The following is a 16,233-nucleotide window of genomic DNA, read 5'->3' as shown; positions in this document are numbered from 1 at the left end:
TGAAAGATCTCAACCAACGCCTCCGCTATTTCCTCAGCCACCTCCCTCAGAACTCTAGGATGTAACCCATCAGGGCCAGGAGATTTATCAATTTTAAGACCTTCTAGCTTTTCTAGCATATTCTCTTTTGTAATGGCAACCATACTCAACTCAGTCCCCTGACTCCCTTTAATTGTTGGGATATTACTCATGTCTTCCACTGTGAAGACTGATGCAAAGTACTTATTAAGTTCTCCAGCTATTTTCTTATCTCCCATCACTAGGCTTCCAGCATCAGTTTGAAGTGGCCCAATGTCTACTCTTGCCTGTCGTTTGTTTCTTATGTATTGAAGGAAACTTTTACTATCAATTCTAATATTACTGGCTAGCCTACCTAGTGTAAGGTGCTATGTTCCACATGTAATTCGATTGGTTACAGAACTTGGCTTTAAGCAAAGCATACTTTATTCTTACCTGATTGTTTAAATACAAACAAAGGAAAGAAGAATTAGAATAACTTAACTGTATTGGAAAACTTAGCAGAATAATAGATTATTAAAGCACTAAATAGCAACTGTTCCAATATAGTAACATTCCAAAGGCAAATTCAGTAAAATAGATTGTCTCACATTCAATTCTAGCAACAGAGAGAACTTCAGCTTTTACCTGTAACAGAAAGATGTAGCAGCGCCCACAGCTGACTTCAAAACCCTAGCACCTACAGAAAGCCAAACTCAAACCTTGGTTCTGTGAAAGCCTGACTGTTCCCACTTATGCTGCTTCTATTGTTCCAACATTTAAAAAAAAACCCAAGGTCTCACAAGCTGTTTATTGTATTGGCTTGGAACAGACCACTTCGCACCTCTGTCTCAGAAAAAAAGACACCAGGACAAAATACACCTCTTAAAGCTATAGTATTGTCACATTGTGTTGTGCAACACAGAAATAGTTGCTTATGTAGCTTCAATAGTTGACACTTCATCTTTATCCATAGCTGGTATGTGAAATATGGTGAGGATAGAGAGAGTGGGGTATTTGCTGGTTATAAATTGCAGTTGAATATAGTTCTGTTGGTGGTGTTGATGATCCCACAGCATCTCCTGAATTCCCAGTTTAGAGTTTCTGGATCTGTTCAAAATCTATCTCATTCGTGTCACACAGCACGATGGACTACTGCCTCAATGGGACTTTATCGCCATAAAGACTGTGCAGTAGTCACTGGACAGATGTCCGTGAGAGAGGTAACTTGGTGAGGATGTGGTAAGTCTTCCCTTCTTGCTGGATCCCTTGCGGTCTGTAGTTATATCTTTTGGACTAGGCCTGCTCAGTCAGTATTGTGCTACTGAGCCACTCTTAGTGATGGACATTCGTGAGGAAATGGTCATTTCCAAGGACACAGAATCAAGTGCGTTTTTTGGAAAAGAACACTATTTGGATGATGTAACAACAATGAGGTAAAAACAATGACTGCAGATGCTGGAAATCAGATTCTGGATTAGTGGTGCTGGAAGAGCAAAGCAGTTCAGGCAGCATCCAAGGAGCTTCAAAATCGACGTTTCGGGCAAAAGCCCTTCATCAGGATGATGTCAGATTTAAAAAAGATAAGCACTACTTTTTAAGAAGATCCAACACAAAAGCAAAATTATTCAGAACAAAAAAACTTCATTAAACCTCAATGGATCAGGCAACATCTGTGAAGAGAAATACAGTTAATGTTTCAGGTTAGTAACCTTCAGTGGAATTCTGATAAATGATTGTCAACCTTAAACATTCACTCTGTTTCTCTGTGGAGATACTGCCTGGACTGATGAGTATTACAAGTATTAAAAGAGAGGATCATTTACAATGAACAGCTAACACGAGGGCCTTGAGGGGAAAATGAGTAGTGAGTAGAATCATTAGAATCCCCATAGCGCAGATAGAGGCCATTTGGCCCATTGTGTTTTTGATGACCCTCTGAAGTGCATCCCACTCAAACCCAGTTCCCCCACTCTATCCTTGTAACCCTGCATTTAGCATGGCCAATCCACTTAACCTGTACATCTTTAGACTGTGGAAGGAAACCAGAGTGCTCGGTGGAAACCCACGCAGACATGGGGGAGAATGTGCAAAACCCACACAGACAGTCGCCTGAGGGTAGATTCAAACCTGCGCTGTTGGTGCTGTGAGGCTGCAGTGCTAACGATGGAGCCACCGTGCTGCCCCTAGTTTAGTGGGATTAGGGTGGCAGGAGTAGATGGTGGGTTTCACTGAGAAGATTAGATCAGCATGAGCAGACATAGGAGAGAAACTGGAGAAAGTAGTGACTTCAGGGTTAGAGCAGAGAGAGCTTCAGATTGATTGATTCAATGGGATTTAATAAAAGTGAGCAATGATGCACAGGCAGCCGATGAGATGGATTTGATCTTAGTGTCACATTCTTCTTCTTTTACTATCTTTGACAGTGAACAATGCTGGGTACTCACACGACATTTACATGGATTTGCAAAAGTGATAGTTTGGCCAAATTTCCCAGAGTTTGAAGAACTGTTTGTAGTCTTTCAGGTTTTTCGATTGTCACAGACCTTTGATTTCCTCTGCTTTCATGCAAAATAGACAAATGAAGCAAGCAGAAAAATACTGTATGTTACAAAATGGATGATTGTTCATAAATGAAGCTGACTTTTAAGGTCAGGAAAGGACTTTTTGTCTAAAACAAGTTGGTGCAACGTAGCTGAGAAATCATCTGATGACAGTTTTGAGAATGGAATGGTCATTTTCAGTCTTGCTTATTTTGACATTGTAATGTGTGGGCACATGCTAATTTCATTCAGAATGACATCTGAAAATTTGGCTCGACCCTTTTAGCAAACATAACTTAGGATCTGCCTGTAAACTAACTTGTTTGGTATTGTGGTTTGACTCAGTGTATTTGTGACTCAATCCAGACAACTGTACAACTGTACAACTGGCACAGCTTCCAGCCAATAGGGTAACACTGAGACAAAAATAAATTCCTGTGCACCTTTTGTTGCCATCATTGTAATCAGCTCTTAGAGCAAAGTACTTGTCTTGCGAAAAGAAATTCACTGCATTTCTGTCTCAGTCATTCATTAATTCACTAAAACTCCTTAGAAAGCACCAAGCCCATTGCCACCACCAATTAGCGGAATAAGGACAGTAGACACATGGGAACACCACCAATGCTCCTCAAAACCATACACCATCTTGTCATGGAACTATATCCTCATTCTTTACAGTCACAGGATCAAAATAGAGTTATAGAGTCATAAAGTTGTGCAACACAGAAACAGACCCTTCAATCCAACTTGTCCATGCTGACCAGATATCCTCAATTAAACTGGTCCCATTTGCCAGCATTTGGTCCATATCCCTTGGACCTTCTCAATTCATGGATCCATCCAAATGCTTTGTGAGTGCTGTAATTGTACAGCCTCCATCACTTCCTGTGGCAGCTCATTCCATATAGGCATCACCCTTGCGTGAAAATGTTGCCCCTTAAATCTTTCCCGTCTCACCTTAAACCTATGCCCTCTAGTTTTGAACTTCCCTACCTTGGGAAAAAGACTTTGGCTATTCATCCCATCCATGCCCTTCGTGATTCACCCCTCAGCCTCGGACACTCCAGGGAAAATAGCCCCAGCCTATTCAATCTCTCCCTATAGCTCAAATTCTCCAACCCTGGCAACATCCTTGCAAATCTTTTCTGAACCCTAATCCAGAGACAGTATATTCCTGTCAGGGTGTAAAGAAAGGCTGGGAGTGCTGGATGACTAAAGAAATTGAGAGTTTGGCATTTGTGCAGTTTTACGGCCTTTCGTTTCAGAGTGCGGCTTATCTCTGTTTTGGGCTCAAGATGTCAGTCGTTTCACCTCCACCTGGAGTTTGAGGGGCTGCAGACCTTCCTCTTTTAATTGCAGAGGCTGCACCTCAATCTCTGGCTGCACTTCAGTCCCATGTTCCTGATCCTTGCCACCTAAGTGAGTGGTAAATTTTGAGGGCTTCTTCTTGGGTCTGCTCCCAGGTCATTTAACATTTCTTGGCAGTGCGCAGTTGAGGGAATCATTCAGCTTGGCTGGTAACCATGGTTCTTGCCTGCACATCTGAGGCCTTCCTTGTTTCCAATCTGCATTGCAGTATTTGCACACTTGGAGGTCGCCACTGATGATGTTATGTAGCCAGGTAATGAAACGTCTGGATATCAAACCTATAGCACAGCGAGCAAACCTACACCCTAAATCTCAACCTGAGCTACAAACCTTCACAAACCTTGCAGTATTTGCACAGTTAATACTTTAAATGATGACAGAGGGAGAGCACAGCAAAGATTAATGAGAATGTGTCTAGGGGATACAGCCTTCAGAGATTAGGATGGAGTCACTGAGATTGTTCAGTTTAAAGATTATAGAACCTCAACAGGCCCTTTGGCCCAACAAGTCCACACTGATCTTCTGAAGTGTAACCGACCCAGACCCATTCCCCTGCCTTATATTTACCCCGAACTAACACTATGGACAACTTAGCATGGCCAATTCATGTAACCTGCACCTGGGAGGAAACCAGAGCAATTCATGCAGATATGAGGAGAATGTGCAAACTCCATACAGGCATTCACCCAACGCTGGAATTGAACCCAGGTCCCTGATACTGTGAAGCAGCAGCGCTAGCCACTGTGCCAAAGATGTATGTTGAGGAGAATGAATGGAGTAGGTTGGATGAAACCATTCCGATTGCCAGAAAGATCAGGACTAAGAAGACATCAATTTAAGGTCCATGACAAAAGAACCAAATATGACTTGAAGGGAAACCTTTTCACAGTAAATGGCTAGGATCTGGAATTTGTTGCCTGAGGGTTATTTTGGGCGGCTACAAAGCAAGACATTTAAAAATAAATTGGATATTTATCTAAGGAGAAAAAATTGTGGCCCCCTCTCCTGTAGTTATTCTGTGACTGAGAATTGGGGTGCCTAGGTGCCACAGGAACAAGATGATGATTTCATCTGAGGACTTCCTTAGTTTTGTTCATGTTCTGTGTTGCTTTGGGAACAGCTGCTATAGCTCACTCTGACCACGAGGGATTGCTGTAACCAGCCGCTCCTGGGGACTCCAACGCGGGTGGTGGTGGCGGCGGCGGCGGGTCCTCCAGTATCCCAGGATCCCAGGGAGATGCAGGGTCCTCCCGAACCTGTTCCTCCACGATCCCAGCGTTCCTCAGCGGACAGTCAGCTGACGGCTGGGAGTTTCCGGCGCTGTGGTCGGCCGCCCGCCCTCGTCTGTCTTTTCTGTGTCCAGTTCCCAGTCGCCCGCAAACCGACGGAGGCCCCTTTCTCATCCGGCTCGGAAAGCCCTTCCCCTCTCCTTGCCGCGCGCTCACACACACAGCCACCCCCAGGATGTTGGCGCTCTTCAACCGGCTGCTGGACTGGATCAAGTCCCTCTTCTGGAAGGAGGAGATGGAGTTGACGCTGGTCGGGCTGCAGTACTCGGGGAAGACCACCTTCGTCAACGTTATCGCGGTGAGACAGAGAGAGACACGCATCCTGTCCGAGTAACATCCCCTCCCCCAACTCACCCCTCTCCCCCAACTCACCCCTCTCCCCATCCCCCCCCCCCCCCCGTCCCTATTCCTGCCCCCACACCCTCACCCCCCCGTCCCTATTTCCACCTCCCACCCCCCTCTCCCCCCCAACCCCCTTCCTCCCCCCTCCCCCCCCCACCCTCCCCTCCCCCCCCCACCCTCCCCTCCCCCCCCCACCCTCCCCTCCCCCCCCCACCCTCCCCTCCCCCCCCACCCTCCTCTCCCCCCCACCCCCCTACCCTCCTCTCTCCCCCCCTCCCCCCACCCTCCTCTCTCCCCCCCTCCCCCCACCCTCCTCTCTCCCCCCCTCCCCCCACCCTCCTCTCTCCCCCCCTCCCCCCACCCTCCTCTCTCCCTCCCCCCACCCTCTCTCCCCCCCCCTCCCCCCACCCTCCTCTCTCCCCCCCCTCCCCCCACCCTCCTCTCTCCCCCCCCTCCCCCCACCCTCCTCTCTCCCCCCCCTCCCCCCACCCTCCTCTCTCCCCCCCCCTCCCCCCACCCTCCTCTCTCCCCCCCCCTCCCCCCACCCTCCTCTCCCCTCCACCCCTCACCCTCCTGTCCCTATTCCTGCCCCCCCTCACCCCCCCTCACCCGCCCCCCCCTCACCCCCCCCCTCACCACCCCCCCCCCATCCCCCCTCACCCCCCCCCCCTCACCACCCCCCCCCCCCATCCCCCTCACCCCCCCCCCCTCACCACCCCCCCCCCCCCCATCCCCCTCACCCCCCCCCCCCCCCCCCCCCCCCCTCCCTATTTCCACTCCACAACCCTCTGGCTCCCATTTCCCCACCCGCAACCCCCTTGCCCCTGTTTCCACATGCCCCTATTCCCCCACACCTCTGCCGCCCCCATTCCCCGTCCCCCCCCATTCACCTGTCACAGCCTTGTGAATCTACAAAATAGGTTGCAACAGTAGCTTACTCCTACCTTCCCTGGGCCTGTCAAATAGACACACAGTGCTGGCTGATGCCCACAACCTCTAAATGAATAAGAACTGACTGCCTTCTTTCTTGCTTTGATAAATTTATTATTCAGAATTCTATCTGTGTTCTTAAGTCTTGTTCATCTATAATCCTTGTGTTCTCAGAGCTATACTAGTTCCTGACTGTTTTAAAATCTCATCTTTCCTTTCAAATCAGGCCTTGTCCTTTCCTGTCCATCGCTAACATATTTCGCCCACCACCATCTAAGATTTCTGTGCTATGCTCATGCCGTTCTTGCTTTCTCAATTTAATTGTTGCATAATTAGTGCAGTTGCTTAGCGCTATAATCTGAAGTACACACTCAAATCTTTACCTTTTTCTTCAAGCTTTTGTAACTTCCCTAATATTACCGTGCTTGACATGTTATCAAACTTTGCTTTAAATACTCCAGCAAAGCATTTTGAGATGCTGAAAACCTGTATGAATTTATTTATAATTTATTATAAGGGCAGAGCTTTGGGAATGGGAGCTTTTTTTAAATTCCCCGTTCATTTTCCATTGTCCACACCCATGGGTCGTTATCTCATAACCTGAGAAGTGGATCATAAAGCCCGTTGAGTCTGCTGTGCCATTCGGCGAGATTGTGGCAGAGGCTCTACATTAACTTCCATTTTCCTGCTCCATCCTCCTTAGTTTCTTTATTACCCAGAAATCTAACCAATTCAGTCTTGAATAAGGTCAAAGACACAGTTTGCGGAGTAGAGAATTCCAGTAGTTTGCTAATCTTCTGAGTGAAACATTTTCTCCCCTCATCTCCATTGTCAATTATTGAAACTTTATCCTCAAATTATGACCCTGATTCAAACCGAGAGCCAGGGAAAAAAGCCTCAAATCTGTCAAGTCTCAGAACTTGAACATTGCTTGTTCTTAGAACTGGTCAAATAGGCAGTGTGTTTATTTAATGGTATGATGGGCTGCAGAACTGAGGGCCCCAACCTCTTCCACTCCATCTCGATGCAGATTAAGGGGAACTTAATTTTGTACTTAAGTTTTTGCTAGGAAACATCCCCTTAACTCGAGGTAATTTTGATGAACGTAGTAGGTGATTGAATTTCCTTATTGAATTTGATCTTTGTTTGCGCTGCACCATCTTCCTGCAGTACTTTTGCTGTCAGGTTGCAGAAGGGCCACATGTTAAGCTATGCAATGATGGGAAAGAGATGTTAACACTGCTCCAAGTTCAGCCTATTTACAAACGATAAGTATTTTTCAATAATTTAGTGAAGTACACATTTGTCTAGGGTTCATAAATGCTTGTTATCAAATAGTGTAAAGTAGTTTGCAATTTGAGCACGCCCAGGGCAAGAAGTTTTTGTTCGTTCCCCGCTCCACACACACACATTCTCTCACATGTTTCCACACACCAACCCCTTTGATGTGAAGAGTAAAAGCAATCCATGGTATGGTTAATCTTTATAGCATGTTCTGACTAACATTACAGTTTGGCAGTTCTTGATCAAGGTAATTATATTGCTGAATAAAACTGCACAATGCTAAACCGATAGTGATTATAGTTGGGTGTGGTCTTCCATTCTACCTGAATCAGTAATCTGTAGTGTAAGTTGAGCGCAGAATTACTGTAATGCAGAACATCTTACCTGAATTTGTGCTCTAGGTTACAAGTGTTATTTTTGGCATTTTCAAGCTAAGTGTGTTTTTTGCTTTGCTGAGAGATTTTAGCACAGTTCAGCTCTTAAATTAGTGAGTGGTTTTTCAGTGATCTCACATGTTGGCTCGATTGAGCTCCTTTCCTGGGTATTGTAACTTTTTTTTTTACCACAATATTAAGTTGGTATTGTGCAAACAATCTGTCCATTGCAATTGAGACTTGACTGTTTCTTACTTGAACTGTAAGAAGGGCACCAGAATCAAAATCTGCGTTGTTGATGCTTTGTTTATTTAGTGTGACCTAACCACCTATTAGTTCAGTCCATGTTTTGGAGTATGAATCAAAATTTGTTGGCACCAGGTATCAATATCTGGTAGTAAATAACCAGAAGACGGTCTGTATCTGCCACCATTCTGCATACAGCGTTGACCATATTGGGTTTATCCAAGTAAAAAATTTAGAATTTAGAGATGCTGTGGTTTGTTTTGTATGTGCCAGTGAATGGCAATAATTAATAGACACTTTACATTTCTGTAATGTAATATTAATATTGCATTCTTGATGAAGGGCTTTTGCCCGGCATGTCAATTTTTCTGCTCCTCGGATGCTGCCTGACCTGTTTTTTTCCAGCACCACTCTAATCTAGACTCTGGTCTCCAGCATCTGTAGTCCTCACTTTCACCTAGTCTCCATCTTCCACCCTTCAGAAACGTGATCTCGTTTAGAACACTTGCAATCTAAAAGTTCTGTTTGCCCAGGGTCTGTTGGCTTCTACTCTGGGGAAATCTCAATTTTAGAATTATCTTTCCACTCATCCCCCATAGCCTCGCATCCCTCCTTGTGTCTGTTCTCTTAGGACTGACAACCCTGAGATCTGTCTGCTGCTCTGACACATCTCTCGTGCATCTTCAGTTCAAATCAGCCATTGGTGTGGAGCCTTGGCTAGACTGCATTTGGAGTATTGTGTACATTTTTGGTCTCCTCAAATCAGGACGGATGTACTTGCCATGGAGGGAATGCAGCAAAAGTTCACCTGATGGGGATTGTCTTATGAGGGGAAATAGACGATAACAAATTTTTATTCTCTACAACTAAGCAAGACTAAGGTGATCTAATTGAAATTTACAAATTACAAGCTGTGATAGGGTGGGTGTAGATGGATGTGTCCCTTGACTGGTGTTGGTAAGAATGTTGAAGACAGAAATCATACATTTCTGGAAACTAGTGACACCAAGGGTTATGAAGTTGGCAGATAAGGTAGATCAAGCCTGATCTAATTGACTGGCAGAGCAGGTTTGAAGGGCTGAACAGCCAACTCCCCTTCTTATGTTTCCTTGACTAATGGTGTAACATTGACCATTCTAGCACATAATGTCTTCTCACTGTTTCAAAAATGTGCCAGAATATGTTTTTTGCAAATACAGCAAGTTCACTTACAGAGTCAATGGTGGAACCTGGCCATTTGAAATCTGATTTTGGAGGACAATGATAAATACAAATGAAGCTGCAGTTTATGTGCAGTGGGAAGTAAACCTCTGGGGTAAATACTGCTAACCTATAAAGCAGTGCTTCTGAAACTTGCTGCTACTGTGTCCTTATTTCCAGGCTTAAATGTTGTAATGTTTCAGTGCGATTTCAGGGTTCTGTAAGATTTCGGACAGAAGGTTGGTGGAAGGGTAGGGTTGTTCGCAATACCCATTGCTGTCTGAGCTTGTGATTCCAAACTTCACAATCCCGCTTACGGAGCTGACTCCTACTTTGGGAAGCTCTAAAAAAATCAGATTTATTGTGGTCTTTGATTTTCATCAATTCGAGCAAGGAATTGGAAAATGCAACTGAGATTCCTGTTGTGATTGCTGTCCAGAGACCCTTGTTAAGTATTGCCCAATTTTCAAACCTTTTATGTTTCTTGGTTCATTAAAGAATCAGAATTTCAATAAGGTAATTAACGGCATCTGTCTGCAGATTTTATCCCAGTGTGACTTGCCAATTTGAGCAGGTGGGGAGTTGTACCTTTCAGAAATTATCACCTACTTCATTTTTTAATTTGCAGTTATGTTATGCTTGTAATATAATAAAAGGTCTCAAGGTGCACACTGTACAAAAAGGCTTGTAATTCTGAATTTTAATTGACGCATGTTCTGGGAAAATCAGGAGTCTGCTTTGAGATACCATTGAAACATTGAATCTTGGTGTCACTTTTGGAGAATAGATGAATCGGTGAATATTATTTCTGCTTTCTCATTGGTGATTGGAAGGTCAGCTCTTGCAGCTTGTTTCCTTGTGGCTGGCAGTTATAGAACATATTCACTTGAGGATTTACTGTCACTGTGCTGCATCTGGAATCATGAGTTGAGAAATGTCTTGCTTAACACAGTTGATGAGTATTATGAAACGTTACTTCAGCATTATTGTCTGATTTAAATTATCAAGTGGGTGAAGGAAAGAAGGTAATTGAATTTTGAAGATTTTAGGTATCTGACGCAAGCCAGGACTCGATTGCGATGATCACCATTTCCGTGTTCCCTAGTGACCTTTTTATTTGACTCATTGGTCTAGACGCTGGTCATGTTCTGAGATATTGTCAAGGCAACTGGGAGAAGGTGATTTATGTTTACGTGCTCACATTAAAGATGGGAGTGCAGTTTTTCCTTGCTGTATTATGCAGCATTGTTTCTTTTCCTCCAATGTGGATTTATTGCAAATCACATGAGTAAAATTTAAAGGTATTGGATTTTAGAACTGTGGAATCAAACAGATTACTGTTAGCGAACATCGGAACAAGTATCTCAATTCTGAGCAGAATTAACAAATCGCAAAATAAATTCTGCGCTGATGCAGAATAGTCCATTCTTGAAAAGCTGCTAAATGTATGCAATATTTCTGAGGAATCCTGGGAACCTATGTATATCTCAACTGTGTGTGTACAGAAAGCTGTTATAATCAGTGCGTGTGGAGTCAGTCGTACAGAATGGAAACAGGCCCTTTGGCCCAATGTGTCCATGCTGACCTGTTTTCTGAAACTGAACTAGGCCTGCATTTTATCCCAGTATACTTTTCCAATCCATGTCTGTTGAAATGTCTTTTAAATATTGTAATTGTACCCGCCTCTACCACTTCCTTTGGCGGCTCATTCCATATACACACCACCCACTTGAGAAAAAGTTGTGCTGTAGGTTGTGCCTTTTAAATCTTAAACCCATGTCCTCTAGTTTTGGACTCCTACCCTGGGGACAAGATCTTTGCTATTCACTTAATCAATGCCCCTCGTAATTTTTTAAGGTTATCTCTCCACCTCCTATGGTTCAAGGAAAAAAAGTCCCAGCCTTTCCTTATAACTGAAACCTTCCAGTCTCTGTAGCATTCTTGTAAATCTCTTTTTCACCCTTTTCCAGTTTAATAACACCCTTCCCATAGAAGAGCAACCAGAACTGTATGCAATACTTCAAATGTGGTCTTAATAATGTCTTGTACAGCTGTAACATGACATCACAACTGCTGCACTCAGTGCTCTGATGAAGGCGATCGTGTCAAATGCCACCTTCACCAGCCTGTATACCTGTGGCATTTGTTAAATTCTTGAGTATTCAATATTCAGACAAGCAATTTGAACTTGCCCAAGAGGTACCTTCCCCATTCCTTGTAATGTATCTGTTCATTAGCCCTTCATATCACATTAACATCTTCATCTTCAAAGACGTATATACTCTTGCTTCCGAATAACGCTCTATATTCTCTTCCAGACTTGATGCCCCTTTCGGGATCTTCATTCTAACTCTGGTCTGAGCTCCAGCCTTTGTTTCCCTCTTTTACTTTATAGCAAAACTTTGAATTCCAAAGCACAAGTTTTTGATCATCCATGTACATACTGTCCTGACCTTGTTGAATTTCTTAATACTTTTTTGACCTCAGTGAACCAGTTTATAACTTACAAATGTGCTACGTGAGCACTGGTTGTTTGCAAGTTCCTGGTGTTTCAACAGAGAGCTGTGAAGCCAAGAGGCTTAATAATGTTGGTCATCAGGTCAAGAAGTTGAGCCACAAGAGTCATGTTGCAAATAGTGAAGCTGGGATCTGAGGTTCTGCAACATTGCCAATATGATTTACTAGAAACTGTAGTTTCTGTCATATACTTTGAAACTGGAACTTGCTAATGACTAAATAGATGTCGAAGCAACTATAAAAGGAACAGAATCTTTTGGACAAAGCCTTTAAAATAATGCTTGAAGCTTTCAAGGTACAAATAAGCTTATGGAAAGCTTGATTTTATGCCGTGCTTGAAATTTGGGGCATGATCTAAGAGATGGATTTTACTGACTTATGTATATAGAATTATGTCAACTTGTGGGTAATTTGTAAGAAAGCTATTTGTCTGTCATGCATTCCTAGCTTTGAGTCAAAAGCAGAAATTTCTGGAGATACTTAGCAGGTCAAGGTGTTATGAGCTCTGAGTGTTATGTTTAATCCCATACCTCCGTTTTTGTCGGTATTGCAAATAGAATCATAGAGATGTACAGACCCTTAGGTCCAACTCATTCATGGTGACCAGATATCCTAACCTAAACTAGTCTCATTTGCCAGCACTTGGCCCATATCCCTCTAAACATTTCCTATTCATATACCTGTCCAGATGCCTTTTAAATGTTATAATTGTACCAGCTTCCACCACTTCCTTCTTCCATATATGCACCTTTAGAAAGAGTTGCCCCTTGGGTACCTTTTAAATTTTCCCTCTATGCCCTCTAGTTCTGGACTCCCCAACCCCAGGGACAAGGCCTTGCCTATTTACTCTGTCCATGCCCCATATGATTTTATACATTCTATAAAAATGCCGTGGGCGGCACGGTGGCACAGTGGTTAGCACTGCTGCCTCGCAGCGCCAGAGACCCGGGTTCAATTCCTGCCTCAGGCGACTGACTGTGTGGAGTTTGCACGTTCTCCCCATGTCTGCGTGGGTTTCCTTCGGGTACTCCGGTTTCCTCCCACAGTCCAAAGATGTGCAGGTCAGGTGAATTGGCCATGCTAAATTGCCCGTAGTGTTAGGTAAGGGGTAAATGTAGGGGTATGGGTGGGTTACGCTTCAGCGGGTCGGTGTGGACTTGTTGGGCCGAAGGGCCTGTTTCCACACTGTAAAGTAATCTAAAAAAAAATCACCCCTCAGCCTCCGATACTCCAGGGAAAACAGTCCCAGCCTATTCAGCCTCTCCTTATAGCTCAAATCCTCCAATCCTAGCAACATTGCTTGTAAATCTTTTCTGAATCCTTTTCATAACATCTTACCAATAGCAGGGAGATCAGAATTGCACAGTATTTCAAAAGTGGTCTAACTGATGTCTTGCACAGCTACAACATGGCTTCCCAATTCCTATACACTGTGTTCTGTCCAATAAAGGACATCATACCGACTGTAGTCTTCACTATCCCATTGACCTGCAGCTCCACTTTCAAGGAAGTATGAACCTGCACTCCAAGGTCATTTTGTTCAGCAACACTCCCCAGGGCCTTACCATTAAGTGTATAAGTCCTGCTCTGATTTGCGCTTCCAAAATGCTGAATCTCAAATCTATCTAAATTAAACTTCATCTACCAGTCAGCCCATTGCCCCATCTGATCAAGATCCCGTTGAACTTTGAGGTAACCTTCTTTGCTGTCCACTACACTGCCAATTTTGATGTCATCTGCAAACTTACTAACTATACTTCCTGTGTTCACATCCAAATCATTAGTCTAAATCTCTTCATCATTGAATACTGTCTTAACCAGTTTCAGAATTAAGTATTGAATCTGCTATTGTCGTTTTTTCAGAAGGTTCCAGATCTTGATAACTGAGTGAAAAAAAGTCTAGTCTCTCTGCAAGATCTTTTACTTGTGATTTTAAATCTGCAGTCTCTGATTGTTGACTGGCTTGGAGATGCTGAATACCCCAGATGGAGTAATTTTCCTTTATTTCCATTCTCAAAGCCACTCATCTTGGAAAATCCCAGGGTGACCGATGCTCCCTGTTCCAATGAGAACAGTCCTAACTTATCCAATTGCTTCCCATAACTGAAGCCCCTCATCCTGTTAAGTCTCCTTTCTACCCTAAGGCCTTTGCATTTTCCTAAAGTGTAATGTCTAGAATTGTCCACAGTACTGCAGCTGAGGCCTGACCTCAGGTGGTTTTAGGATGATCTCTGCTTATATGTTCCATTTCTCTGTTTATAAAACATGCTGCTTTAATATTTACCCTTTCACCTTGCTGTCTCCTTTACAGATTTGTGTATGTAAAGACTAACCTGTCTCTGTTCATTTGCATATTTCAAATTGTTTGCATTTGCCATTTATAATAAATCCTTGTTCATTAATCATTTACATGTCCATCACTTTGGATTTTATTTTCTTGCACATCACCACGGTAGCAGGCTAGAAATTTAAAGCCCCCTTCCCCTGGTCATTGCAACACCGAGCATTTAAAAAGTTTGCAGAATTCCCTGTTTTGCCTGTCTTTTTAAATTGACAGAAGGCATGGGCCAGGTACTGATTGTCCTTGCCTAAATGCTTTCACTGATTTGCAGGAGACATTGATTCACATTTGTAGTAAATGCTGAAGGAAAAATAAACTTTTTAAGGCTTAAAGTGATTTTTCAACAGAGAAAGGAGACAGGTCCTGTGCTTGCAGAGATCCGAAAGCTTTGCACGATCCAGTTCACACCTCCAACCTGGGAAGCATTTGTATTGTTTTGGCAGGTCGAAGACCTTTGTCATTGGTCTTTCGACAAGTTGCCAGTTGTCAATCAGCTATTTGTTGCCGACTGGATCTCTGCTTTGACATAGCCATTGGCTGCAGTTTGTCTGCAAACCTCCCACTACTGTGGAACTAGCAACTGCGTAAACAGCACTTGCACTGAGTGTCTGGTAGCTTTCTCTCCAAAAGTTCAGCAGTCTGTCAGCAATCCTTGGTTTTTAAGATTTTTCTTTGCCCATTCTCCCATAAGCAAAAGCACAGGGTGAAAAAAAAGACATGGTCTTTACACTTCACTTTGACCTCTGTGCCCATTTGATCAACCATTATCATCTTTAACTGTCATCTCATTTTATGTTTTGTATTGTCTGCAAATGTTATAATGCTGTTAATACTCTTGAGTCATTAAAAAAAAATGGAGAAGAATAGACTTGAATGCTTGGTCAGCACCACTGTAAACCACCTTGCAGTCTGTAGAAAAATCCTTGCTCCCCTCTGTGTTGCTGAGCCTCGCTAAAATCAACATAGAACAATGGGTGCTGGAGATCTAATACCAATGAAAACAGAAATTCCTGGAAAAACTGAGCAGGTCTGGCAGCATCTGTGAAGGGACTGTAGAATTTCTCCAATTTTTGTCTCAGATCTCTCAATTCTTAGTTTTATTTTGGTGTTCTAGGTATGGTCACCTTGAAAAGGTTCTGCTCCTGTCCACAGGATCTCCATTTTAAAGTAGTGTCTTGTTCATCATCAAAGAATGTGAGCTGCAACATTTCTAGAATCGTCTTCCTTCCCCTTCCCTCTGACTGTTTCCCTTCTCTTAATCCCATCTCTTTCGGTACTTGGTATTCCTTCCGACCTTCCAGTCTCTGCTAAATGTTCTGTTATCATCAAAGGATTTAGTTTTGTGATTTTGTGACCCCACCTTAATGAGTTTCAGGCACAACATGATTTTGAACTCTCTTTCCTTTGCCTTGGTGCCCTTTTCTTTGGTCCTCTCTCCCACAGATACCGCCTTCTCCTCCAATACTCTCTGTCCACCTGGACTCATCCCTCAGGCCTTTTACCTGCTCTTGACTTGTTCATTGAGAACTGTTGACGTGACATCCAGTGCTGTTTTTTTCACAGATCATATTTGATCTGAGTTTCTCCAATTTATTTTTGTTTGATTCACATTCGTGCAGCTAATTTTAATTCCATGAGTTAGTAACTAGTCAAGCCCCTCATAACTTTCTCAACTGCCTTCTGAAAGCCAAATGTACAATATCTACATAAATAAATTAACATTCTCTGCTTAGCTATTTAGTAAAATCAATTGAGTTACTCTGGGATTTGAGTTAGTAAATCCATGTTGATGCTGCTTGATA

At 43.4% G+C, this 16,233-nt stretch overlaps 1 protein-coding gene across 1 annotated transcript in view; it reads left to right on the top strand.

Annotated features, from left to right (window-relative positions):
• The first annotated feature begins 5,196 nt into the window (after positions 1-5,196).
• arl8ba (ARF like GTPase 8Ba) overlaps positions 5,197-16,233 on the top strand; it is a 51,357-nt gene continuing 40,320 nt past the window's right edge. The window contains exon 1 of the mRNA XM_043708558.2: positions 5,197-5,495. Within this exon, the coding sequence (XP_043564493.1) occupies positions 5,373-5,495 (123 nt within the window). The 5' untranslated portion in view covers positions 5,197-5,372. The remainder of the gene's footprint in view (positions 5,496-16,233) is intronic.

This window comes from Chiloscyllium plagiosum, unplaced genomic scaffold, assembly GCF_037043375.1.
Source record: "Chiloscyllium plagiosum isolate Xiang-an unplaced genomic scaffold, Cpla_swu_hap1 HiC_scaffold_14, whole genome shotgun sequence".
Taxonomy (NCBI): domain Eukaryota; kingdom Metazoa; phylum Chordata; class Chondrichthyes; order Orectolobiformes; family Hemiscylliidae; genus Chiloscyllium; species Chiloscyllium plagiosum.
Note: the sequence above shows the minus strand (reverse complement) of the source record. Positions and strands in the feature narration are given on the sequence as shown.